General features: G+C 45.0%; 1 protein-coding gene across 9 annotated transcripts in view; it reads left to right on the forward strand.

Annotated features, from left to right (window-relative positions):
• EPB41L1 (erythrocyte membrane protein band 4.1 like 1) overlaps window positions 1–25,875 on the forward strand; it is a 164,082-nt gene that overhangs the window by 107,399 nt on the left and 30,808 nt on the right. For all 9 annotated transcript variants that reach the window (XM_079978814.1, XM_079978816.1, XM_079978817.1 and 6 more), the window contains 9 exons: window positions 1,433–1,635; window positions 6,649–6,813; window positions 17,003–17,107; window positions 17,208–17,250; window positions 18,367–18,442; window positions 19,647–19,865; window positions 20,075–20,162; window positions 22,037–22,189; window positions 23,253–23,350. In XM_079978814.1, coding sequence (XP_079834940.1) covers window positions 1,447–1,635; window positions 6,649–6,813; window positions 17,003–17,107; window positions 17,208–17,250; window positions 18,367–18,442; window positions 19,647–19,865; window positions 20,075–20,162; window positions 22,037–22,189; window positions 23,253–23,350 — 1,136 coding nt within the window. In that variant the 5' untranslated portion in view covers window positions 1,433–1,446. The remainder of the gene's footprint in view (window positions 1–1,432; window positions 1,636–6,648; window positions 6,814–17,002; window positions 17,108–17,207; window positions 17,251–18,366; window positions 18,443–19,646; window positions 19,866–20,074; window positions 20,163–22,036; window positions 22,190–23,252; window positions 23,351–25,875) is intronic.

Consider the following 25,875-nt stretch of genomic DNA (forward strand, 5'->3'; position numbering starts at 1 on the left):
TAAATAAGTGTTCACGCGGAGAGAGCATCTTTGGCTTACTCTTCATCTCTTGAGCTCCTCAAAATGCAACTTTGAATATGATTGTTGATTGCCTTCCTTTTTATAGAAGAGTTTTTCTATGTAGCAGGGATGGCTAATCCCCAGTTTGGGAGCCTCACTGTCCCTCAAGGAATTTTTTTCTGGCCCTCCAAAATCCCATCCATTAAAGTAGACATGGTGATGGGGAGAATGAAGCTCAGTGCTCTGGTAAATCACCTCTGTCCCTAGGCACCACATGGATAATGTTATGAGCAGAGAGGGGAAGATCACCCACCCACCTCAGCATGGATCAACTGATGAAGGAGGGGGTCTGCTTCTGTGTGCACCCCCTCCCTCCATGTGAGAATGTGTGGGGTGGCCACACCCACTGCTGTCATTCTGCCCCCTGAAGGTGAATGCAACACCCCATGCTGTATAGAACAGGGGTCAGCAAACTTTTTCAGCAGGAGGCCGGTACACTGTCCCTCAGACCTTGTTTTTTTTTTTGGGGGGGGAGGAGAATGAACAAATTCCTATGCCCCCCAAATAACCCAGAGGTGCATTTTAAATAGAAGGGCACATTCTACTCATGTAAAAACACGCTGATTCCCGGACTGTCCACGGGCCAGATTTAGAAGGCGATTGGGCCGGATCTGTTCCCCGGGCCTTAGTTTGCCTACCCATGGTATAGAAGATAGTTTTGCAATCCTTAAGGTTGGTTATTTTTAGAGTATCTTTCCCAAGGTCACCCAGGGGGAGTTCCCTCACCTAGGAGTGCTAGATAAGCTTTGAAATGTATGGGGCACCCTGGAGCTGACTTGCCTGTTCTCCGGATCTCCATGACGCTCGGTCATTTTGAAAGGAGTACTCACTGGGTTCTGTGGGGCCCTGATTTTCTGCATGGATGTCCAGGGTTGAGAAACTTTGACCCTCCCAATCTTGTTGTCCTACAGTTCCCACTATCCCCGACTATTGGCCATGGTGGCTCAGGCTGATGGGTGTTGGAGTCTAATGACAACTTAGAGAGCTGGTGGTTCCTTAACCTTGGCTTAACCTGAAAGAATACCGATTTAGCAGCCCCGCCTTTGAGTTCCAAAGCAATAATAAGTGTAGATATAATCTCATTCCACCAGGAGATCTTTACTGCAAAGATATCCCATCCTCCAATGCAGCATCTCAGCAGGGTGGGGTGTCTGAGATTGGCCTGCAGTGTCCAAGTGGCAGACTCAATGATTGTGCAGATTTGATTTGGAAGCCTCTTTTTCAGGGATGCTGCTGTGCAATTTCCTGGTTCTGAGACATCACCAGGAGGGCAAGTGCGTCCTTACAGATTCAGAAAGCAATTGTTTTGATAGCCAGGATTGCACATTTTAATCCCTTCCTTGTTCTTCTCATCTTACCTTTGCAAATGCAGAATAATTAGTAACCATGACGACAGAGACGGGACCAGATTTGGAGGTGAAAAATGCCCAAGAGGAAACTCCGCAGCAGCCTCCAGAGGAGGCAGCGAGTGGGCCGAACGCAGTGACCGGTGGCTCCACACCCACAGCAAACAGCCAGGAAGCCGAGGCGAATGAGAAGCCCGGTGTTCACAGCGACTCGAAGCATGCAGAGCGGGTGAGTTGAGATGGCTGCTGAGAGTGCTGAGCCCGGACCTAGACAGTGTTTTCAGTGCCTAGCTCAGCCCTTGTCCTTCTCAAGCAATAAAGAAGAGAGTGCCTTTGAGCAACAAGAAGACTCATTCATATGCAGAAATTTTGCACGTGCCAATTTGATAGGGACGCAGGTGGCGCTGTGGGTTAAATCACAGAGCCTAAGACTTGCCGATCAGAAGGTCGGCAGTTCGAATCCCTGTGATGGGGTGAGCTCCCGTTGCTTGGTCCCTGCTCCTGTCAACCTAGCAGTTCGAAAGCACGTCAAAGTGCAAGTAGATAAATAGGTACCGCTCCGGCGGGAAGGTAAACGGCGTTTCCGTGCGCCGCTGTGGTTTGCCAGAAATGGCTTAGTCATGCTGGCCACATGACCCGGAAGCTGTACGCTGGCTCCCTTGGCCAATAAAGCGAGATTAGCGCCGCAACCCCAGAGTCGGCCACGACTGGACCTAATGTTCAGGGGTCCCTTTACCTTTAATTTGTATGTATAGATGCAACTTTAGAAGTCACTGCTGTAATTTAAATAGGTGACTTGTCTGCCTGCCCGATTTGCTGTCCAGGCACTATTAATGGTCAACGTAACAGCCCCTTCTTTCCCTTTTTATGGTTTTTCATCTTTAAACTAGACTTAGACTTGACAGTCCTTCAAGTCAAGGAGAATCCTCTGTAAAGTAGGACACCCTAGTTTGAGTCCATTGCAGCTGCAGCTTTGAGATGAGCCTGGATTGGCTTTCTTCACTCAGTTCCAACTTCAGCATGTCAAGCAGTTGCAGCTGAGTGTCAGAAGCCGATTTGGGTTTAAGCTCAGGGTGTGGAAGGTGGCAGATTTATGTCCAACCTGGTACATAGCAACACAGATGGAGGTCAGCACAGGACCAAAACCTGCCCTGGGCTCAAACTGCTGCAGGGGCCCTTGTTTTCACTCACTGCTGAATGCCAGTGGTCAGTCTGTGCTCTGCTGTGTAAGAGAGGAACTCCCATGTTGGAGAGAATAGATTCTAGGCAGGCTTAGATCTGGTATATTTTGTAAAGGGGGTTGGGGTGGGTTATGCATCCTCCCTGTCTAATAAAACGTTCCAGGCAGCTAATGGTATAAAAAACTAAAATGCAATAAAGAGCAATAAATAACAGTATAAAATAGGAGGCATGAACTGCTGATAAAACAATTTAGAAGTTTGAATATTAAAGTGTCTGGGAAATTGATTATGATGATATATAGCTGTAGACAAGTCTCTCTCTCTCCCCACCTCCCCTAGCGATGCCAGAATTTAAGCCTGTCTAAAATCTATTCTTCACCTGGGAATGGTATATTGTGGGGGCGGGGAGGCGGGGAGGCGGGGGATGCACTCTTCTTCCATCTTGGAGCATGGCAGGGGCTGTTGCCTAAGAGTTCTTTTATGACTTCCCCATCCAACATGACTTCTTGCTCCTTGTTTGCTGGTTGAACTACATGTGCAAAGACTTCTGCCCACGTTGTTCCTCTTATGCTGTGTTTAGCAGACCATTTTATTCTGGCAGGCTTTTGTTGTATGTGGCAGATAATTTTTTTTCCTCTGCTTGGTTTTAACTGCTGTTCCTGTCTCTCATGGGTAGGTTGCTTTATATTGTTCCTCTTATTAAACTGCAGTTTTAAATGTTTAAATTCACCCTGAGTTGTGCATTTGTACCAGAAGGGCGGGGGATAAAAGTGTTTTAATAAACAAATTCAATGCCAGGGTGCCCTTTGCCACCTGGTTGATATTTCTTCCCTACTCTCAGCCCCCCCCCCCAGCCCCCATTTTCCCTCAACCTGTTACTGCATGGAGAATGCAAGAAAACACCACCTACATCTATGCTTCCTTTTTAGTCATCATCCCTTTTCTTTACTCGATTTCCTATAAAGATGCCTTGCTCCTTAGTGGTGTCCCAGAGTTTCTCAACCCTGCAGGGGAGGAGCTGTAACTGAGTGGTAGAACACATGTTTTACATTTAAAATGGTCCCAGATTCAATTGTTGGCTTCTCCAGGTACGGCTGGGGAAATATTCCTGTGTGAAAACCTAGAGTTTCCTTTTGTCTGTTGACACAGTACTGAGCTAGACTGACCAACTGTGTAAGATAAGCTCCTTGTTTTCCTGTTGGCTGCAGTTCATTAGTTGGATGAAAATTCCAGGTATGACTGCTCCCAGGTTTGTTTCAGAAAATACCTGTGAAGGAATTGCACCTGTCTCACCCAGAGACCAGAAGCTAAATGGCCTGATGGAGCGGTTGCTCTGACGTTTGGTGGACAGTGATGAAAGGGCCAATTGCATGTCCCAGAGTTGGCACTGAGTTGCTTGGAATGCCTTTTTTGAGGTATAATAATGAAAAGTGCTATGGCCTTCATCCTCTGGTAAACCAAGGACCTTTGTGAAAGCAAAAGAGGCACCTTATCATCTCCCAGATTAATCTCCAAACTAGGATTTTCCTCATCAGTGCAGTAGGAAGGTCGTGGTCTGTTTTCCATTACAGATGAGTGAGCAGCCTGTGGCACTGTCTTGTTGCTGCATACAAAGATACATGAGACGGCATGGAAGTCTTATAGTGATGGAGAATCCATATGGATTTTATTCTATCAAGGTCATATGTTTGACCTTGCCCATCTGCCAGATAGATATTTAATTCTCCCTTAAACTTAATTTATATACAGGGGCCCTGTTTCGCCCCTGAAATATAATGAAGCAAGGAGTGTAGCTGAGTAGCATAATATTCAGATGTTGTTCCAATCCTAAAATCCATTATAAATCCCTTTATGAAAATTTATTCTTGGTTGGGGAGGGCACACTTGCTGCTCATTCAGTATGCCATGCTTGGTGGAGGGGAAAGCCAGAAAGCAGAATCAAAGTGGACAGATCATATAAATGGATTGGCAAATAAACATTGGGTCCTTTTCTTCAGGGGTGAAAAGTAATAATTTAAGCCCTTGGCGTGGGATGCAGTGGCTAGGATAATATTAACCTCCCTTCCCAATTTTTCAAAATACCCTCAAAGCCCTAATTTCTAAAATGTGAGGATTGAGTAGGGAAAAATCTGCCCCTCTCAGATGCTGCATCATCTGCCAAAAGTCCACTCTATCTGATATGCATGGAAATTATCTGGAATGATTCTGGGCCACCTGAGAGCACTTTGCATTTGATAAACACAGAGCAGCTACTTGCTTGGTTTGGAAAATGCACTCAAAGCTACTTGTAGTTGTCCAGAGCTGATTTGAACATCTGCTGTTGGTCAAAGGTTGTTTCTGTTTAAATCACCTTAAGCTACAGTTCTAAGCGTGCTTCCGTGGAAATCAGTTCCAATGAACTCAGCGAAATTTACTTCGAAGTAAACATTTCTTCAGCTACAAGTTAGGAAAGATCTGCTTGGGGGCACTCAAGTGCTCATGCGTTAGAAAACCACAAAAGGAGAGACAATAGTTCTTCTGTATGTTGATTCAGAAGACTCTTTTTGCCAGGGGAAATCAAATGAAGCTATGGATGAGTGAATGTTGCACTTCTTTTATAGAGGGCAGTGAGCACTGCCCAGCAAGAAGGCTGCATCTCCAGTGTGTAAGCTTCTCTCTCTAGGTATTTCTGTCGCAGGCTAGAGATTGTCAGCTAAAACTAACCTTCCGCCAGTCCCCTTTTCCCCCTGGGGTTCATCTTGGTCGAATGTGTCTCTGTAATTGTGAAGGATTGGAATTGCAAGAGAACGCAGCTCTGATCTTACCACCAAGGGTTGGATTGATGTCCAGTTCACCACCAATGGGAAACACTTCTCCTTCAAAGCTGCTGTGTGGGTTGAAGCTTATTTTTTGACAGAAAGTTGCCTTTTCCACCCAGAGATATCACAGCAGTTAACTTTGGGAGAGTGCTAAGCCAGTGGCAATATGCAGTGTTCTGATTCTGATTTTTTTTTAATTTTTTTATTTAATTTTACATATATTTTCCAAAAATCATATAACATATATTCTTATCTTATAGAAGAAGCAATTTGCCCATCAGAGGTTATTTTGCCCACTTGGGACTTCACCTATTGCTTTTTGGTTTTCTTATTTCCCCCCACCCTACTGTGGGAGCATTCAGATAAGACATTGCTGGGCAGCACCATAAAACCACTACCAGAAAGAAGTGAGATCACAGCACTTGTTGAAGGGGTGTGTGTTCAGGGGAGAGCATGTTATGCTGAAGAAAGCTAAAGGATGTGGCTTGTACATGTGATGCAAATCTTATACATTTGCCTGTATTGTTTTGCATTTTCCCCCTTTTCTGCTAGCCGTGCTATATAGCTAGTGCTGCTGTATAGGACAATGAAGTCCTGTGGTCCTGAATACCAGAATGATTGCATAGATCCCTCCATCACGTAATAGGTATTGCCAATATAACAATAAAGACAGGCCCTGCCACAGGCTTGCAAAAGGAAAGACAAGAGAATTGGGGGAACTGGGGATAGATGCAAAGGGAAGATGAGCAGAGAAGAGTAATCATCCTGGTTGCCCAGTTGAGGAAAGGAGCTATAGGCCACCTCCAGTTTCTGGGCATAGTGAAATTATTCTTTATTTCAGGAGTCTGGGCATGCTGTTTCAGTGGATTCAGTCACCTGCCCACACACCGGCTGAGTAATTGAGACCCACCTGGCTAGTCTACCACCACACATGGTTCGCATAAACTAGCACAGACTGCATGCCCTGCGTGACTTTTTGCAAGATGAGAAGTCTCGCAGGGATGGGTTTTCTCATAAGAAGAGTTGTGGTGTTCTGTGGGGAGTGGGAAGAATTGCTATTCAGGTGATTCTAAGTTTCACTCTTGGTGATGCTCAGCAGTGCAGTGGGGAGCTGCAGGTTGGGCACCCCCCGACCCCAGTGTTGTGAACCAACATCCTGGTTCCCCGTTAGAATGAGGATGCTTAGTTCATAATTCAAAGGGCCCAAACATGAGCAAAGAATAACAATACTGTACCTGCTTCGCATCTCTTCCCCCATCCCAGGCTGTGGACATGGATGAAAAAGACTACAGTGAAGCAGATGGAATATCTGAGAAAACCACTCCCAGCAAGACCCAGAAATCCCCTCAGAAAGTCACCAAGAAGCTCAAGAGTGCCATCTGCAGAGTGACCCTACTTGATGCCTCAGAGTATGAATGTGAAGTGGAGGTAAGCAAGGGGACTAGATTGCTTGACCTTTTAAGCTACTAGTGGGGAATCTACAGGCCAAAAGCCTGGTTAGATCCACCAAGCTTCCTCTTTTGGCAAATGCATGTCCTCCCACTCTTCACCTGATGCATTGTCAAGTGTGGGGCAAGTAAACCCCTGGCTAAACTAAACGAGGGAGTTGAAAGTATTGCAGATCAGCTGATTCGTGGTTCCTGCAAGGCGGTGCTTCCAAAGGGGTTTCTAAAAACCCAGCAATCATCTTTCAAAGCGATGCACAAGACAACACTTTGCAAGGGTCACCTGATGTCATTGTGATGTCAGGTGATTGACTGGTGGGTGGCATCGCTCACCTTCCAAACTTGGCCTGCAAGGGCTGGAGATAACAAACTGGCTGACTGTTGAGATCCAGATAAGTGTATCCTGCAAAGTTTATGTGGCCTGAGTTCCCTTCCTCTGGGAATGGTACCCAATAAAAAGCACCTTTTATAAAAGAATAAGTCCGTAATCAGTGTTTTGCAACAATTAATGCTTTCAACTCTGCCAAAGACACATGTGCGTGCGCACTTAACTCCCCATAGAGATGCACATGGAAGACAGGTGTGAGTGACTCATCCATTTCTGAGCATAGGCTACTTGCTATTTGTGTATTTTGGTAAAAATGAAGTGTAGCCAATGTGTGTGCATGAAAGAGAGAGAGCTTGTGTAACTGCTAACCTGACTGGGATCCCTCGAGAAGAAGGTTATTATTAATAGCATGCAAGGGAGAAGCTTAGGCATTATAAAAAGCCTATTGCACAACCTCATTTGTATGATATCCCTCGCTTCATTTCCACCGACATTTATTCCTCTGTGCAGGATGGAATGATATCCCAAATAGTGACTTGTATCGCTGTGGAGACAAAAATCCTTGCTCTGTATCAAGTGAATGGAGAGCAATCCATTCTTTACTTGATCGCTGAAGAAAAAGGGTTTCATTTTTGAACATCTTGGATGGGAGAGGAAACGAGATTTGCCCTTCACTGAAGAACATGAACACAAGAATGTCTGTAATGCAAAGTCTTTTTGCTCCTCATCAAAGTGATCAGGCCTTTGTTCTTCAACTTTGGGTTCCCAGATGTTGTTGGACTACAATTCTCATTATTCCTGACCATTGGCTAGGCGGGTGGGATGATGGAAGTTGTAGTCCAGCAGCATGTGGGGACCCAAAGTTGAAGAACCCTGGAATAAACGACACTTTGGGAAGCATTAATGGTGCAGGGAGTGGGGATCCTCTTGCTCCCTGCTGCACATTCTCTTGGCCCCAGAACCTACAGTATCCCCTATCAAGTGTTTACTAGATTTTCTTTCATCTCTTTGCACCTGCAAGTGAACACTGAACTTCTCTGTGGCATCCATGCATGTTTGCAGCTGGGTTCCTGGGATGTTGCTCCAATCATCACTTGTGGCTACTAGCCTCTCCATATTACTATTTTAAAAAATGGGTTTGTACTTCAGTGCAACAAGGAGATGCATTTTATTATAGAATTTGTATTTAACGTATGTAGAACCCTTCATCACTTTTCACAGAAAATCTGTGGCTTCTGTATTTCTGTATCTTCTACAAGGACAACTCTTCTGGTGTTCCTGTCTTTCACCTGGGGTGGACTGTGGTAATCTTTCATACTACGGTGCCCTGTGCAAAGCCAACATTTGGCACCCTCAAATGAATCTTCTCAATTATGGGTCTTCTCAATTTTGCACCCCCTCAGATCAGCACCCTCTGTGGGGAGACCACCCAAACCGCCCTAAATCTGGTGCTGCTTTCACCACCAGCAAGTCCATACTATCAAAATGAAGGCTCAATACCCATGCAGTTTAGAGCAGGAGAAGGCCAGTCTGTACCATGTGATTGCTGTTCCAGTGAGAACAAATAAATTTAAGACTTTTCTGTTGGCCCGGAGCAGCAACAGTGTGGTGTGATTGTTGTTCTCCCACAATCTATAGCAGGCATTCACACCATATGAACCACAGAGCTATAAGTAGGCACATGCAAGTGACGTATGCCTCCTCTTTGAACGCCAGTAGCTGGGAATCACAAGTGGGGAGAGTGTTATGATTTCAGGAGCATCACAAATGGGATATTTTAAATACTTCCTAATTATGCAGTATTCATGGATGCTAGGATTGCCAGTGACTACTATCCATGATGGCTATGTGCTACCTCCAGTGACACTAGCAGTCTGCCTCCAGATTCCAGCTGCTGCGAGTCACAGGTGAGGTGAGCAGTGTTCTACTCTGGTCCTGCTCGAGGGCTTCCCATAGGCATCTGGTTGGCGTCTGTGAGAAGAGGAAGCCGTATTAGGTGGGATCCAGCTGTGCTGTGGTTACGATGCGTTAAAATTGCCTCAAGTGGTTTTGCCTGCAGTGAACCAAGTGAGAGCATGTGCTTCTGAGATCATGCAGGAACCTCTGGGGGCACGTTCTCACTTCATCTCTGCCTTTGGCCAAATGCATCCAGACCCCAGTTGTCTATAATGTGATCACCGTAAAAAATTAGGTTTGCCATACAGAGTTGGAAGTCCGAAGACATACTGGTTCAAAAACTGGTAGGAGGTGGAGCAGGAGGGAACAGCTGGTAAACAGTCAGCAAACAGTCAAAGCTAAGGGTTCAGTTTCCTACTGGTATTGCTATAAAAAGGAAGAGTTGGGACAGTCCATGGAATCTGGAGAGCCTAGCTGGCTTTAGTTGGATGGAAGTGGCAGTGGAGAAGAGCATGCACAGAAGGCAGAGGGGGAAATGTGTGTGCAAAAGAGAGAGAGAGGTGGAGGATGAAGGAACACAAGGGATGTAGAAGCTGGGCAGGTGTATCTAGTACAATTTCAAAACTTAGTGTTATGGAAGATCAGTCCCTTTGCATAGACCCACTACTTTTCTACGGCTTTTAGTGCTGGAGGTAGATTGGGTTGTGATACATCCATATTTTGAGTCCCCAGTGTGGTGCCCATGGGCACCATGGCATCCACAGGTATCTCCTTGGTACTCACTAAGGACCTCTGCCTCTCCTAATTTTGGGGGGTTGGTTGGGAAAGGTTGCCTCTCTTTTTGGAAGGTTCCTGGTTTTGTTTGTCTGCACTGTATTTGAGAGTGCAAGCATTTCTTGGGGCGTGGGGGAGGACTCTGAACATAGGCAGTTACTCTTCTGTGAAATGGATATTTTATGTTGCCAATTAGTTTCTTAGATTTCCCAATGTACCCTGAGGTCCAAAAAGGTTGGTGACCCCTGGTTCATAATATATTTGTGCTGAGTTGCCATTTTGTGTTGGTCTTTTTAGGGGGAATCAAGAACTGAATGTTTTTCTTTCCACTTTGTGTGCAGATGAGTTGGGTTTTTTCCTCCACAACAATGCAAACTGGGGAGCGTGTGCATATACAGACAAAATTAGCTATATGCATTGTGCATAGAAATGGGTTACTTAACAGCTGCCACATGGAGCTATTTAAGGCCGCCCTGTGCTGCTGCTATAATGTATGCAGGCTTCTACAAACAAGGGGGGACCTCTAGCCAGCCAAAGTTGGCCAAGACCCTCCCAGATTGATGGGAGAGGACACCACACAGCTTTTACCTTGACTAGTTCCAGCCTTTGTGCCGTGCAATCCTCTCTGCAGGAGACCATAAGAAGTGCCTGGTGGATCAGGCCAATGGGCCCATCTTGTCCAGCTTCCTGTTTTCACAGTGGCCAATCAGATGCCTGTGGGGAACCCATAATGAGGACCAAAGTGCATTAAATGCATGGGATTGTGGCATCTCTCTCTCTCTCTCTCTCTCTCTCTCTCTCTCTCTCTCTCTGGGACAGTTCCTGTTCCTTTCTTTTACAAAATCTTGGGAGATGCAATCTTCATTATAATCTGGCTAATAGGTAGGTGGCTTGCTGGAGACTAAATAAAGTAGACTTTGTTTTTTTTTTTTTTAATAATTTTTATTAACTGGCCAATCACATCAAATTAAATCACATCATATAAATTCCGAATTACAAAGCCAAATTTTTAAATTTTGTTGGGGGAACCCATACTTCAAGATCCAAAGGGGAATTCAGATCATCTTCTTATTACTGCGTTAATGTCCAAATCAGTCCCAATCAGTCCAAACAAAGTTCATAATTCTATCCAGTCTTATCTTGGTGTTGCCACATCATATCTTGTTCGTATAATTTCTCTTTTTCCTTTACGATCTCTTCTGTTAGTCTCCTTAAGCCGATAGCAAGTGTAATAATCCTGTGTGGATTTCCCGTTCCTCCACTAAGTCCAGATGGTTTCCATATATCTCCTTCGTAGATAACATCACTTTATCCATTGTAAATTTTGGCATTTGTCGCTCTTAAGTCCCACCGAGGAGTTGATTCACGATATGTAAACAACTCTATTTCTCTCTTTCTCCTCCCAGACCCAAGAGCTCCCACAATGCCTTCACAAAATGGCGAACGGCATTTTTTCCTGACTGCGTCGCTCCAAAACTCTTAGCTTTCCAGCTTCATCTTGAAACATTGCTTTGGATCGAAAGTTTACCTCCACACAGCCTTAAATCCACAGCTTAAGTCCTTAATTTCTGACTCATTAGGGGAGGGGGATTCTTGTTAAATCACATAAAAAGGTAGAGGCAGGTTTTTCCCCCCCTCCCCCCTCAGTCATTACCGTATCTTGACGTTCTTTTCGTATTTTATTGTTGTCTTGTTATCAGAGATCTCTTCTGTCAGCAGTATTTACTCCCCTTTTTCCTTGATGTATGTGCAATTAATCATGTCCAAATTATTTCTTTTAAAGATCATTGCAACCAGCGGCGCGAATCGGGGATGGCGTCGAGGAGTGCCGAAAATCCCACAGGAGGGCTTTGTGCCTAGTGCCCCCACCCCCACAAATTCGGGGGTGGTATAGGGCACAGCAGGCAAGGGCCGTCCCCCCATAATCCTGGGGGGGGGGTTAAGGAGGCTAATTACCCCCATCATAGCCTCCAAATTACCTCGTGTGGGTCGGAGAGATGTTATTGTCAGCCATCTTCCGATGCGCCACCTAGTGGCCCCCCTAAATAAAGTAGACTTTGATTGGTGGTGGCATTTACTGAGTGGCTAGTAAACTTGGGATTAAGTCTTGTTTGTACTTCCATACCCTATTCTTTGTGCTAGCTATGACTTTTAAATCTCTAAGCAGGCTGGGCACTGTATGTATTGGCAGACTCTCTTCCTGAGTTGCAATGGGCTACTGTGACTGCATAACTCTGACCAGTTGCCCTCTCCCATAGTCTGATGGATTCAAGTGTGTGTGTGTGTGTGTGCGTGAAGTTGGGTGCCTGGGACACTCTGAGGATCCCCTATCACAGATGTGGCTCAGAAGTTCATGTCCACCATGACAATCATGGGTCTGTCTCAGGATACCTGGCCCTTCCCATGCTGCAGGGCACACTCTGGATGGTAATGATATTAGAGTGGAAGAATAGTTCATTTGTCATGGTTGGGTCACTGGAACTCACAGCCATTGCAGGGATGAGGAGTTGATTAGGATGGTCTTCCCAGGAGTAGGATGGAGCTGGGTGGTTTCCTGATGGCTCTTGGGGAGTTTCCTGTCACCTTGGCAAGTGATTCTGTCGAAATCCTGGAGGATCTCTGGAATAGAGACAACTGACAGGGACATACTAAGGGCATTTTCAGTAATGGGCCCTGCATTCTAAAACTTCCCCCCTGATGAGACTCACCAGAATTCATTGTTACCTGGTGTTCAGAAGATGGTGTTAAATCCTTTTGCCCACATTTGGCTTTGGCCCTGGATGCTGCCCCCTGACATGTTACCCCCGAGTGTACAGTATAAGGCCCTCAACCAGTGGGGCCTGGAAAGTTTCATACCCCTGGTTTAAACAGACCAATATAATGATGAAACTGGTTTTGTTCCTAGACGTTATGATCTATTGATTGTTTTCATCAATCATTTCTCTAATGCACCTTGGAAGCTGGTCTGAATAATTTGGGAGTGTGGGGAAGCAGAGTGAGGGATGGGCTAAATAAATAAAGTGAAATAAAGGACTGAGAGGAGGTGAAAAGGATCAGAGACGTCTGTTGCTTTGATCTCTGGCACTCCTGCAGCCCAGCTCTTTAGCTGACAACTCCCAACAGTGAGATTCAAGAGTGAGTTTTTACTGAGTGCAAAGCGACTGATTGTTACAGATTGTTAAGCAGCCAAAAATGGGGAGGGGGAGGGGGTGGTGGATGAAAATAGATTATCCCAAGAACTTTCAAAGCTAAAAAGGTGGGCTTTTTCAAAGGCATAAAAGGGCTCATGGAATTAGTCATCCTGTGAAGACTGTGGCTGTTATTTGTCCATAGAAGAACATGCAGAAATCTCTGTCATTCTGTTTTTCCAAGTTTACTAACTCAGGACCCCGAATAAATGCACACCCTTGACATTCCTTAGGAATTAGCAAAGTAAAAGCTTTGCAAACCGGAGGTTCCAGGTTCAGTCCTTGGCTAGGGATGAGCAAATCTGTCAATTTTGGTGCTCTCAGTTTTTCATTTTTTCCCTATCTTACATTCAGTACTCCCCATTTCTGCAGTGATTTGTGAATTTTGTAGTATTAATAAAATCCTCATGAAAGACTTGCTCACATTTTTTTTTGTATTGTTTTACTTGCTCACATTTTAGTGTGAATTTCTTCCAATAAATATATATATATTGTATTGTATGCAGAGTTGACAAATGCACACATTTTTCCAAGCAGTTTTCTCTAAAAGAATTCATCTTTGTACACATTATTTGGGTTAAAGCACTGCATTGTGAAATTTGGATGTGTGAATTTCAAAGAATAGCTGTCTTTCTGTTCATGTATTGGTTAGAGGCGTGTTAGTTTCTCATTAAAATGTAAACAAAAGTGCAGTTCTTGCCCATCCCTATCCCTGCCATCTCCAGGTAAATCTGGGGAAGGCCCCAGTTAGATGGGCCATTAATAACAGGCAGCTTGCTCTATTCCCATACAGTTTATTGTCTATGTTAGGTGAGTGTGATTTTTATTAGGGTTAGAGTGTCATCTGATGAGAGTTTCAAAAGATAATGGAGAATCAGGCAAGGTGAGGCTCAGATGGTTTAGATTTAGAAGAAGCTTTGTTGGGGAAATTAACATGGAAATTAGTAGAAATGTGGGTAGTGGTGGGTATTCTAGCATAGGGTGCATACAAACAGAGACTGAAAGGAGAAGAAATGAACAACAGCAGGAAGGAATATAAGCAGCAGTGAGGAAGTTAGATGGTATGCGGTTGACTGGCAGAGAGCTTTTAATCTAAGGACTAGAATCTTGAGATGGATCCGAAGCATGATGGAAGGACCAGTTCTGGGGCTGAAGGAAACGGCGGACTTAATCATAGCAACAGGAGAGAAAGATTAGTTTAGTAGAGAGGCTTTCTGATCTGACAGCAAATAAGTATGAAAAATCTGGCAGTTTCTTGATCAATGTTCTTCCTCCTGCAAGCAGCTTAGAAACCAGCATTTCTACCAAACACATTATTGGTGCCTCCCCCATTCATTGTTGTTTAGTTGTACAGTGCAGGCTGTCACTCAGGAAAGCTGATCTGAACCTGCTTTCAATTAAAATAAGAAGACTGGAAAAAGCCCATGTTAAATGCCTATATTGATTCACTGCCTTTTGCTGTGCCAGGTTAATGAGGAGTCTCTCCATACAATGAAGTGATTTTGTGGGGAAGAAAGTTAATTGCTTAATTTAAAAAGGTTTCTGTTGGCATTTATTGCCTCTTGCTTGTATAGCTGTTGCTCCTCATTTTGCAAATCTAAGTGCTGGCATATCAAGTCTTAGGATCTGGCTCTTAAGTTGTGATGCTATTGTCACTATTATCAAAAGTATTTTCATCTCCATGTCATTGGGAAGACTCTGGAGAAATCTTCGTGAGGATAACAGGCCTATCATTTATCTTTATTCTAACTCCTCTCGTGAACAAGCTTCATCTCCCAATCCAGCCTTGGATAGTGTCCCTTCTTCTGCAGGATTCTGACTGTTGGATTACCGAGATGACAGCTAATTTCCTGCTTAGTGTGATGAAGAGGAAAGCGGCACCAACTTCTTCTTTAATATCACAGATGTAATCGATACGCCGCACAATCGAATCTGTTTTTGTATTCTCAGTCACTCGATGTTTTAAATCCCCCGTTACTTTTGTTATCTCCATTTTTTTCAAAGTATTTGCCCAGGACGACACCCACTTTTATCTCCCCACCCCTATTCCATGTTGTTATTTCTATGTATATTATGCTATGGCCACATGGCTAATGCAATAAAATCAAATATATATTCTTTATTTTTGAAAGCAGAGGGCTGTATCCAAAGTTCTCTGTCCTCTGGTATGAGGACTCTTGCACTAACAGATAGGTGAGTTTAAATACAGTGATACCTTGGGTTAAGTACTTAATTCGTTCCAGAGGTCTGTTCTTAACCTGAAGCACCACTTTAGCTAATGAGGCCTCCTGCTGCCACCACGCCTCCAGAGCACGATTTCTGTTCTCATCTTGAAGCAAAGTTCCTAACCTGAAGCACTATTTCTGGGCTAGTGGAGTCTGCAACCTGAAGCGTATGTAACCTGAGGTACCACTGTATTGTGCAACTGAAGAATCCAATGCAACAATTGAAAAAACTTGTTGCAAAACCGATCACACATCCTACTGTGCAACAAAATTACCAGCACCTGCTTATTTTGGTTACAACTCAGATGAGAGTGAGTGTGAACACACACACACACACACACACACACACACGAGTGGCCATGCAGTTGGAGGAAGAAGGGAGGCACACTGAGAGGGGGTAAGTGGGTGATTAAAACTATGGCAAAAGTTTGAGTAAAGTCGGGATGAAAGGAACTGAGAAGGAAATGGCAATTTTAAACAACAGCAGAAGTTGTGAGTAAAGGATGGATGGATACTAAGAGGGGGAAAGTGGCCATTTTAAACAACGACAAAAGTTTGAATATCCTTGTAATATTTTTTGTTTGGTGCATCCCAAAGGTTTAGCAAAGCCAGGGTGTAAGTAGACACAAGATAGTTTGCAAGAGTATTCATATTAATTGTTTAGTAGTAGTGTTAATTTCCCCTAGAAATTTGCTGCACAAGGGCATTCCCACCTGTTCCCTGGCGTGCTCTGCAATGTCAGCAAATTGGAGACAGGTTCTTACTGATGCAAGAGTATAATGTCAACAAGATACTGTTTTTAACTCAATTTCCTTTACTTGGGCAGAGGTCATTGTTAACTGCTTCCTCCCCCAAACTTCATTCCACTCTGAGTCTTTGGTCTTCTGGATGTCTTGTTCCCAAATTTTCCTCAAAACTTGCAACTCTCCGATATCTTTTCCCAATAACATTTGCTCTACCGGGACCTTTATGTCCACTTGTTGCATCAGGACCAGCTGTTTGAATGTTGCAAGCCCCATAGCAACTCTTTTCAACTTGATAAGAAGTTACCTTGGCGTATTATTAACCCCCACCCCTCCCAGTTATAAGGGCTAGAAAATAACAGTATTTTGCTCTGACAACTGCATGTGCTCTCTTTTTCCATTTGTGCAGTTGCCATGTTGCTGCTTGGGTCTTTCCCTTGGTCAGGAAGTATATTGTGTTGTTTTCTTTCATTTTTGTAACCTAGGGAAAATGCTACATCTAACTACTTACCTGTAACAAATGTTGCATACTCACTCACCCACACCCATGCACACACACCAGTGAGTAAATGGCCCCTCTCAGTTCAGTGTAACTTACTCCCTAGCAACTGTGTTTAGGGTTGCAGCATAAATATAATTCTGGCCTTCCTTAAATCATTTCCTTGCATCAGTGGTGGTGGTGGGGAGCTTGTTGGCCTCCAGTTTTTGGATTCCAACTCCTTTCAGCCCTAGCCAGCATTGCTGATGATCAAGGATCATGGGAGTTGTAGTCCAACAGCACCTGAAGATGCCTAACATTCTACCCTGCCGCTCATAGTTTTGTGGGTTTAGCAGCATCCACAAGATCAGAAAGTGCTTCTTACATGTCCACGAAGAAGGAATGATTGTGTTTGACTGCATAAACAAGGAAAGAAGCCACAATTTTGCTTCTGTCCTACCTAGCAGGCATTGGAAAGAAGACAATAGCTTCTAGGTGTGCTCTTAGTTCTTACTCTTTCTATATTTATTTGTCTTGCAGAAACATGCCCGGGGGCAGGTGCTCTTTGACCTAGTCTGTGAGCACCTCAACCTCCTGGAGAAGGATTATTTTGGACTTACATTCTGCGACTCGGATAGTCAGAAGGTATGTTTTGGGTGGCCCTGATAGAGGCCTGCGCTGTGTCTATTCAAGAAGCTGTGATTAAATAAGACTTCCTCTTATGTGCTCTCTCTTTCCATTTCAGAACTGGTTGGATCCCTCCAAGGAAATAAAGAAACAGATTCGCAGTGAGTAATGTAGCTGGAAGCCCGTGTACTCAAAGGCTTCCCACGTTTTCTAACTGGGCCTCTATGGTAGATGGGTGGGAATTCTCCCCTTGTCCATAAGATGCCATTAGTAAGCAACTCGATTGTTGTATTCAAAATATTTTCCAAGCATGAAAAGGAACGGACTTGAGAAGAATATAGGCTTGAGGGAGAATAAGGCCTTAAGGATCTAACATTCTCCAGTGTTCCAGTTGCCACTGACACCTGTATGAAGTGTTATTCTATGCCTAGAGTGTTGTGTGCCTATACCAATACAGTAGTATTGTTACCGACCATGAAACCCTCTTTTGGTCACTCTTTGCAGAGTGGAAATAATAGTAACTGCAAACTATCATTGAAAGAAAGGAGTGCAGTGAAGAACCTCATGATTGTATAAAACACATTATATGATAGGAGCACCAAGCAGTGGGGGCCATTCACTTTTGTAACCTGGTTCCTTTTCGACTGCAACTCCCACCAGCCCCAGCCATCATGCCCATGGCTGGGGGTTGGGGGTAGGCTGAGGTAAAGCAAGCGGCACACTCTGCCCTGATGTAGAAAGGCAGGAGAGTGTGGTGATTGGACATAGGCCCTTGGTCATATTGGCTCCCATGCTCCTTTCATTTTACGGGGAGGAGAAAGCCCTCCGTTGGGAGTTGGCTTCTTGAGTAGCAAGCTATTGGGTAGTGTTGCTGCACAAGCGGTTTGCACGGATACCGCAGGAGGTCTTTCCCAAACAGCAGGCCCTCTGGGAGACAGGAGCCTGTTTCCATGGCAACAGCAAGTTGTAGCCTCTCTTGTGTGGCGAAGGCTGTTCTGCTGGGTCGCAGGTCTTAGCAGGCAAGCGCACCCTGCCATGTGCCTCAGCCGTGTACATCCAGTCAAGCAGAGATCCCTGCTGATTCTGAGGAGTTTGTCTTTTTTGAGGCACATTAATAGTTTCCTTGCATAGCAAACGGGAGGCAGTGCAAGGCAGTCGGAGTCACGGAAGCGGGAATCGGAGATGAGTGCAAGTGTGAGAGACAAAGGAAAGGATACCTCAGCTGAGTATGTCTACTCCATCATATTTCCCCCTTTCTCCATCTCTCCTTTACATAGGTGGCCCCTGGAACTTTGCCTTCACCGTCAAGTTTTACCCACCAGACCCTGCCCAGCTCACAGAGGACATCACGAGGTGAGTCAAAGCTACATATTCCCCTCTTAAGCAATGGAATGTGTTGAGCTGAAAACACACACACACCAAGCCTCAACCACCCACCGCTGCCACTCATTTTGACATCAAGCTGACTTCCGCTGGTGATGACTGAGAGAGGTGATCACTACTGGAGAATGGTCCTATATAACAACAACAACAACCACAACAACAGCATGCATAAATAAATAAATAAATAAATAAATAAATAAATAAATAAATATTATTTATATCCCCACCCATCTGGCTGGGTTTCTCCAGCCACTCTGGGCGGCTCCCAACAGAATATTAAAAGCACAATAAAACATCAAACATTAAAAACCTCCCTAAAAAGGGCTGCCTTCAGATGTCTTCTAAAAGTCAGACAGTTGTTTATTTCCTTGACATCTGATGGGAGGGCCTTCTACAGGGCGGGTGCCACTACCGAGAAAGCCCTCTGCCTGGTTCCCTGTAGCTTCACTTCTCGCAGTGAGGGAACTGCCAGAAGGCCCTCAGAGCTGGACCTCAGTGTTCTGGCTGAATGGTGGGGGTGGAGACGCCCCTTCAGGTATACTGGACCGAGGCCGTTTAGGGCTTTAAAGGTCCTAGGACTTGCCTCCAAAATCAAAAGCAACAAAATAGCACTACCGTTCCTCAGCTTCCATCCCCACTGCTTATACTGGCCACTGGAAGGATGCAACCTAATATCTTCTTCCGGAAGGAAGGAATTGATTTTAGGCAGCCTTCCCCAAGCTGATGCCCTCCAGATGTTTTGGACTACTAATAAACTGGATGTTCATCAAGCTGTGCCTGGCTTGGTGGGCCAGATACCCCTTTTGCACCTAGAAGTTTTCCAGGTATTAAATGCCTTCAGATTAAAAATTATGACTGCAATCCCAGACAGCAACCAAATTATGAGGTCTGAAAACCCTCTAGTGCAGGGGCAGCTAACTCTCAGCATTCCTCGCTGCTGCCAGTGTTGGCAGGGGGCCGATGGGAGTTGTAGCTCAGTGATACCTGGAGGGCTTCAGGTTAGCCACCCTTGCCCCAATGGCGGGCTGTGTTTGGCTTTGTGACTAACAAATGGCTTGCTGTATTAAGAAGTAAACACGGCCCACCCCTTATTAAATGACTGCAAGGAAGTTCCTGATTTCCTGCTTGCTTTTCTCACGGCTGTCCCAACTGCTTGACTCCCTCCCCACCCTAGATACTACCTGTGCTTGCAGCTCCGAGCAGACATAATCAGTGGGCGCCTCCCATGTTCCTTCGTTACGCATGCATTACTGGGCTCCTATGCTGTACAAGCTGAACTGGGAGATTATGACGTCGAGGAGCACGTGGGCAATTACGTTGGTGAGCTTCGTTTTGCTCCAAACCAAACTAGGGAGCTGGAAGAGCGTATCATGGAGCTGCATAAGACTTACCGGTGAGTATGTTTCTGTCCTTCTGTCCTGAGAACAGGCGAAACCTGGGAAATGGGTTCTCTGACAGTTGTTTGAGAGCAGATAGCACTGTGCAATCTATTTCTTTCTGCCCCTGTCTTGTAAAAGCCCAGTGAAGGAAATACCAGCATTTTGCCCAGCTGTCAGGAGCTGATGGTTGACACTTCTGCCATTTCTCCCTTTCCTTTCAAAGGGGCATGACACCTGGAGAGGCAGAAATTCACTTCCTGGAGAATGCCAAGAAGCTTTCTATGTATGGAGTTGACCTGCATCATGCCAAGGTACGGCAGACCTGTAGTGTGTGAAGAAGCCCTCAGGATGGGTTGGGTTGCATGCCCTGAAGAAATTGCCGCATCATCTCTTCACCCCTGGCCAAACTCTGCACCAGCGCACAGGATGCATCAGTTTAGTGGTGCGAATTTTCCTAGGACTCATCTAATAATAAGATGAGGCACTGCCATCATTTTTTTCCCCTATCAGAAAACATCTTGGTGACACAGATTAATACAAACTGTCAAATGTTTAAGATTGGAGCTGTATTTAAAAACAAAAACCAAAACAAAAAACCAAAACTTTAAGGTACCATGCGGCCATATCGTGGGACCTTTTCTGTCACAAGTGGAAGGTGGAGATTTTATTCCATGGAAGCTGATTACTCCATAGTTTTTGCAGGTTGTGTGTGTGTGTGTGTGTGTTTAAGGAAAAGCACACAACAAGATTCTTGGTACACACACACACACACACACACACACACACACACACGCCTTCAGTGGTCCACACACACGCCTATTTAGTAGTCATCTACCTGTAGTTTCCTACATGTTTTCTCCTTTATCCTAACACAGTTAAAATTCCATCCATTTTTTCTGTTCTCCTGTCTCTGTTTCCCGTATTTCTTACCATTTTTCTGTTCTCCTGTCTCTGTTTCCTGTATTTCTTACCTTCACAACTTTTCTCTTCGTCCATATCCATGCATGATCTGGCTGCCAAGACAGCAAGTTTTGGCCTCTCCAGCTAGAACAGTTTCATGCTTTACAAGCAGCAACCCAATTTGATGCGGTGAAGTTAATCCCTTAAAAGCCAGATCTAATTGAACGCAGAAAAATCTCACCTGCCTGCTCTCTAGCAAACTTCCTGGTGTGCTCAAAGAGGCAGAGGAGCCTCGAGAAGATGGAGGGCACTGAATTTCGGGCCACATATCTGATCCCTCTGATTACAACAGCTCTCTAAATCATGACCCACAACTCTGGGAGCCTGCTGGTTTCCGGATAGCAGTCTGAACAGCACTCTGCTGTCCCCTAGCGTCAAAATTGTCTATGGGTTAGAGCACATGGGAGGATGCTTCCAACACCCCCACCCCCTTTGTAATAAATAGATGTTGCAAGCAAATGCTGTTGGCAGGCTTGTGCTGCTGGCCAGGACTTTTCCCAGGATCAGGAAGCGCATTTTATGAGATTAGTGCAATATGCTCCCCACAAGAATCCCCTAATGGGGAATACACCTTTAAACCTTGGCTGTGGTGCCTCAGTCCCTGCAGTCCTTTTCACCAGTGAAGCATCCCCTGCTGTTGTGTCTTAAATACTTAGGCAGTCAACTTTTGCCTGCTTGGGGAACATTAGCCCAGGGAAAAGAAGTAGCTATGCTATGCTGCAGCCTGTTTTTGCAAGCATAGAGAATGACAGAAGACACGCAATGCCATGCACTCTTAGTGTGCCCGCTTTCCTAAAGCAAAATTCCTGATGGTGTTTCCAAGAAGAAAAGCATTTCATGATGCTCCCCCTAGTAACGCCCTTTTCTCAGGCCTAAACCAGGAAGATCTCCTTTGCCTGGAGTTGGAACTGGAGGTGTGGCTCACCAGTAGAGACCATATTCCTAAAGTTGTGGCTGGTCAGATGATCTCTTTCAAGTTCTGAAATTGTTTCTATATGAGTTAGATGGGGATAAAGGCAGACAAGTGACCCACTTGGAATTTAGGAGGTTGGTGTGTTAACCTGCCCTTGCTCCTTCCCTGCTTTCACATCCTTGACCGGTTTAAAATAATACCTTGGCACTTACCAGCAGGGTTTGAGGATTTGCTTTGAATGTCTGACTTTGCACTGATGGGTTTTCGTATGTCTCTTTCTGTCTCTTGTTTTCTGCTTTGGCTCTTGCGCAGGATTCAGAAGGCATTGACATCATGCTAGGTGTGTGTGCCAACGGCCTTCTCATTTATAGGGACAGGCTGAGAATAAACCGTTTTGCCTGGCCCAAGATCCTCAAGATTTCATACAAGAGGAGTAATTTCTACATCAAAATTCGACCTGGTGAGGTAAGTGTCCCAAGTGTCCCCTGTCCAAAAGAAAGAAAAAAGTTCACTCTTTAGCAGACAGTCAATTCCTGGGGAGAAGCTGAACATTAGAAACACGAGTTTCCTCATCTGGGTAATGAGTGTTCAGCAGGTCCATAGATTTGGCATTGACATAATGGCCAACAATTATTTCTGGTTGCCACTGATTTGTCCCCTCTCTTGAGTCCTCTACCAAAGAAGGGATGTATATTTCACGTTGAAACAAACTTTGGAGAAGCAGGAGAATGAGAAGGATGCTCACCATTTCTGTTTTATTTGAAGCCAAGTGCCAGATGGGAAGATTCTGTCTCTCAGTTTCTTTGCTCACATTTGCCCGAACATGTGAACACTGGGTCTGTAGATGGGAAGCAGGGTTGGCCATGCAAAGTGTGCCCCAGAGCCCATTTCCACATGCACTCTATGTCTCCAGTCTTAGCCCATGTTGAAAAGGAAAAGTCTGCTGGGCATTTTTAAACACATGCCCTTGGAATGTTGTTAGAACATCTTGTGCAATCAGGGACCTTTCTTCGTCCCTCATGCCTGGCACAGTGAAAAACTCCAACCACCCATCCTTTGAGTTTTCTGCAGTTTTCAGAGAACTCGGAGAAAGGAAAGGGATCTTTTTGCTGGGTGTCCATAGCAGGAGCAACCAGGGGGTGGGATGGGAAGGGCAGTCACACTTACAACTGAGTTTGTGGATTCTGGAGTTGGAAAGATCTGTTTTAAGAACATGAGAAAAGTCCTATTGGATCAGATCAAAGGCCCAGCATCCTGTTCTTAGAGTGGCCAAAATACACCAAGAACCACATGTTCAAAAACTGATCCCAACCACCAGCCTCACTGGAGCAGAAGCTGACGGATGATGTAACTTGACCCTGGTGGGAAAACAGGAGACTGACTGTTCAACTAGAGCAGACCTTCATTTCATCTTTGCTGGCACCTACCTTCCTCCCTCCCTCTCTCTCCATCATTCCCTCAGGGGGGTTGGTAAGGGCTGACTTGATTCTTGGTCATAATGTCTGTTTTTTGTTCCCTGCAATTTCAGTATGAGCAGTTTGAGAGTACTATTGGCTTCAAGCTGCCCAACCACCGCTCGGCCAAGAGACTCTGGAAAGTTTGCATTGAGCACCACACGTTCTTCAGGTGAGACCGGGGTCGGGGGTGGGGATCATGAAGGAGGTGCTACAGATAAGATTGAAAGGTTTAGGGATCCTTTCTCGCTCAGTCTAGCCTGTTTCACAAGGTTGTTGTGAAAATAAATTCAGATAAAGATATATTGCCACCCACCTGGAAATCTAAATATGTTTTTGAGCAGGAAGCAACCTGTAGAACAGAGTCCCTGCCAGATATGATCTTTACTGTGGAGGATTCCCAGATATGAATCTCTGGTTTCTTAAAAAAGAAAACCTCAGCCTTGCAGCTTACAGCATGGTTGGTGTTGCCTTATTACAGTGATCTTGTTTCCAGCTGTAGAATATGAAGCATACTGGTAGCTGAGACAGTTTACAGGGTAGGGCAAGATAGAGGGAGAAATGAGCTTTGTGTGTTCTGTGTTCTGTAAGACTTCAACTAGGTTTAGAATTCTCTTGAAGGCAAAAATCGTTTTGCTGACTTGGTGTTGCTAGTTCCCAGATTATAGTTCCAACCAGGCCCTCTGAGTTTGCATGCATTTTTATTCTAGCCCTAGCTATGAATCAAGAAGGGAGAGGTCATGAATTTTACCTGTCCAATGAGCCGCTGTTCATCTGTATCTTTTCAGTAAATATTCAAAGAGTCAATTCATATGTCACGTTCTGCTGCTGCTATGAGCTTTTAACAGCTCATAGGAGTGCATTGTGCTTCATTTGTTTGTGAAGGAGAGATGCATGCAGTATCTCCGGTCATAAATTCCCACTCACGGGAATGGGTTTCATGTGCTGCTTGTGGAAATTGATATATAGCATGGTTTGCATTCCTTTCTCCAGTATTAAGGCAGCTCAGATAAGTAGATCACTACAATCTGAGCTGTTGAATGTTCACATCATGGGCAGAATTGGGTATCAGGTGCTCAATTCAGCATCTTGATAATCTCAACACCCACGGTTAAAGGAAGACTTTCAGAGTTCTGCTCAGTAGGATGATCTGGGAAACGAGTAAGCTGTGCCAGGCATGGGCCAACCAGGATATTTAGTTTCAGGGCCCTGACAGTTACTCATCGAGAGCCAGTGTGGTGTAGTGGTTAAGAGCGGTAGTCTCGTAATCTGGGGAACCGGGTTCTCATCTCCGCTCCTCCACATGCAGCTGCTGGGTGACCTTGGGCCAGTCACCCTTCTTTGAAGTCTCTCAGCCCCACTCACCTCACAAAGTGTTTGTTGTGGGGGAGGAAGGGAAAGGAGAATGTTAGCCGCTTTGAGACTCCTTAAAGGGAGTGAAAGGCGGGATATCAAATCCAAACTCCTCTTCTTCTTCTTCTTCTTATCGTTGGCAAAAGAAAATGTATGCAGATCTGCCTTTACTGTTTGAGACTAACAGAACTGGTTATGACTCTGTAAGCTACTGTTTCTTAGGCAGCTGTCCATACACATCCTTTACTCCATCTCCAATGGATGGAACATTTGCCAGGGGCATTTGAGCTCTATTAAAGGAGCAAAGGCTTTGAGGCAACCTTTCCCTGCTCCTGGTCACACACTTTGCAGGTTTTCTACTTGTCTGCCTCTGAAACATTTCCTATCCTGACAGGCCAATGTTTTATACATCAAGACATAGTCCCAGATCGTTTACCCTGCACATTTCCTGTGACATCCTTTTCCCCTTTAACATTCACTGCAGAGCAGCTGGCAGAACATCCCTAGATGCATTTAGAAGGTTTGTTTGTTCAGATGACAACAAAAAGCAAGTAGGGCCAACTGTGGGTTTCTTTGTCACATTGTGTGGCTTCCACATAACGCAAGGAATCCATAAATTGCATACGGTGCTCCTCACAATCTTCCGAAATTGGGCGCATCCACAAAGCCAAAACTTCCTCTTCTTTCAAGGTGGGGTGGGAGAGCACATGAGAAAGAGCACTAGAGAGCTTCAGGGGATAAACCGTCCGTGCATCTAGCTGATAACAAAGCAATACAGGGAAGTGACACCGTGTCAGAATTCAGCTTACGTGAGGATTTGGCAAAGATGCAAGTGCAGGGCTTCAGTCTGCAGCTGGCAAGAGCCATTAATCCACGCAACAATCAAGAGGCAGAGTCATAAAGTCAACTAGAATCAATAAGACCATTGGGCAAAACTCGAGACAGGAGAAATGGGAACTGGGGACATGATAAGGGATCAGGAGTGTGACTGGGGGAAAACCTTGAGCATTAGTGAAGAGCAGTCTAATAACACCCTGAGTTGAGACGTCACTGTATGCAGATGGCTTTCTGTTCCCAGTCTTATGAAATGGATTCTATTGGAGGGGGAGTTAAGTGAACCCAGTTGGGTGTGCCTTCCAGGCCTTGAACATGATAGGTTTGTTTCTCCTCTTCTAGGCAAGGGCTGGGGCAAGTGGACAAAAGTTTGAAGTGGAGAACCATCACACACACAAAATACACACTTAAGTTTTTCTGTGTTTGCAGAGCAGGGGTAGGCGTGTTCTTTTCTTCCTGGTTCAGCCCAACTGCATTGCACGCACTGATGTTGTCTCTGTATCCCCTCCT

Source organism: Podarcis cretensis (genome assembly GCF_951804945.1).
Source record: "Podarcis cretensis genome assembly, chromosome: 6".
NCBI classification, from domain to species: Eukaryota; Metazoa; Chordata; class Lepidosauria; order Squamata; family Lacertidae; genus Podarcis; species Podarcis cretensis.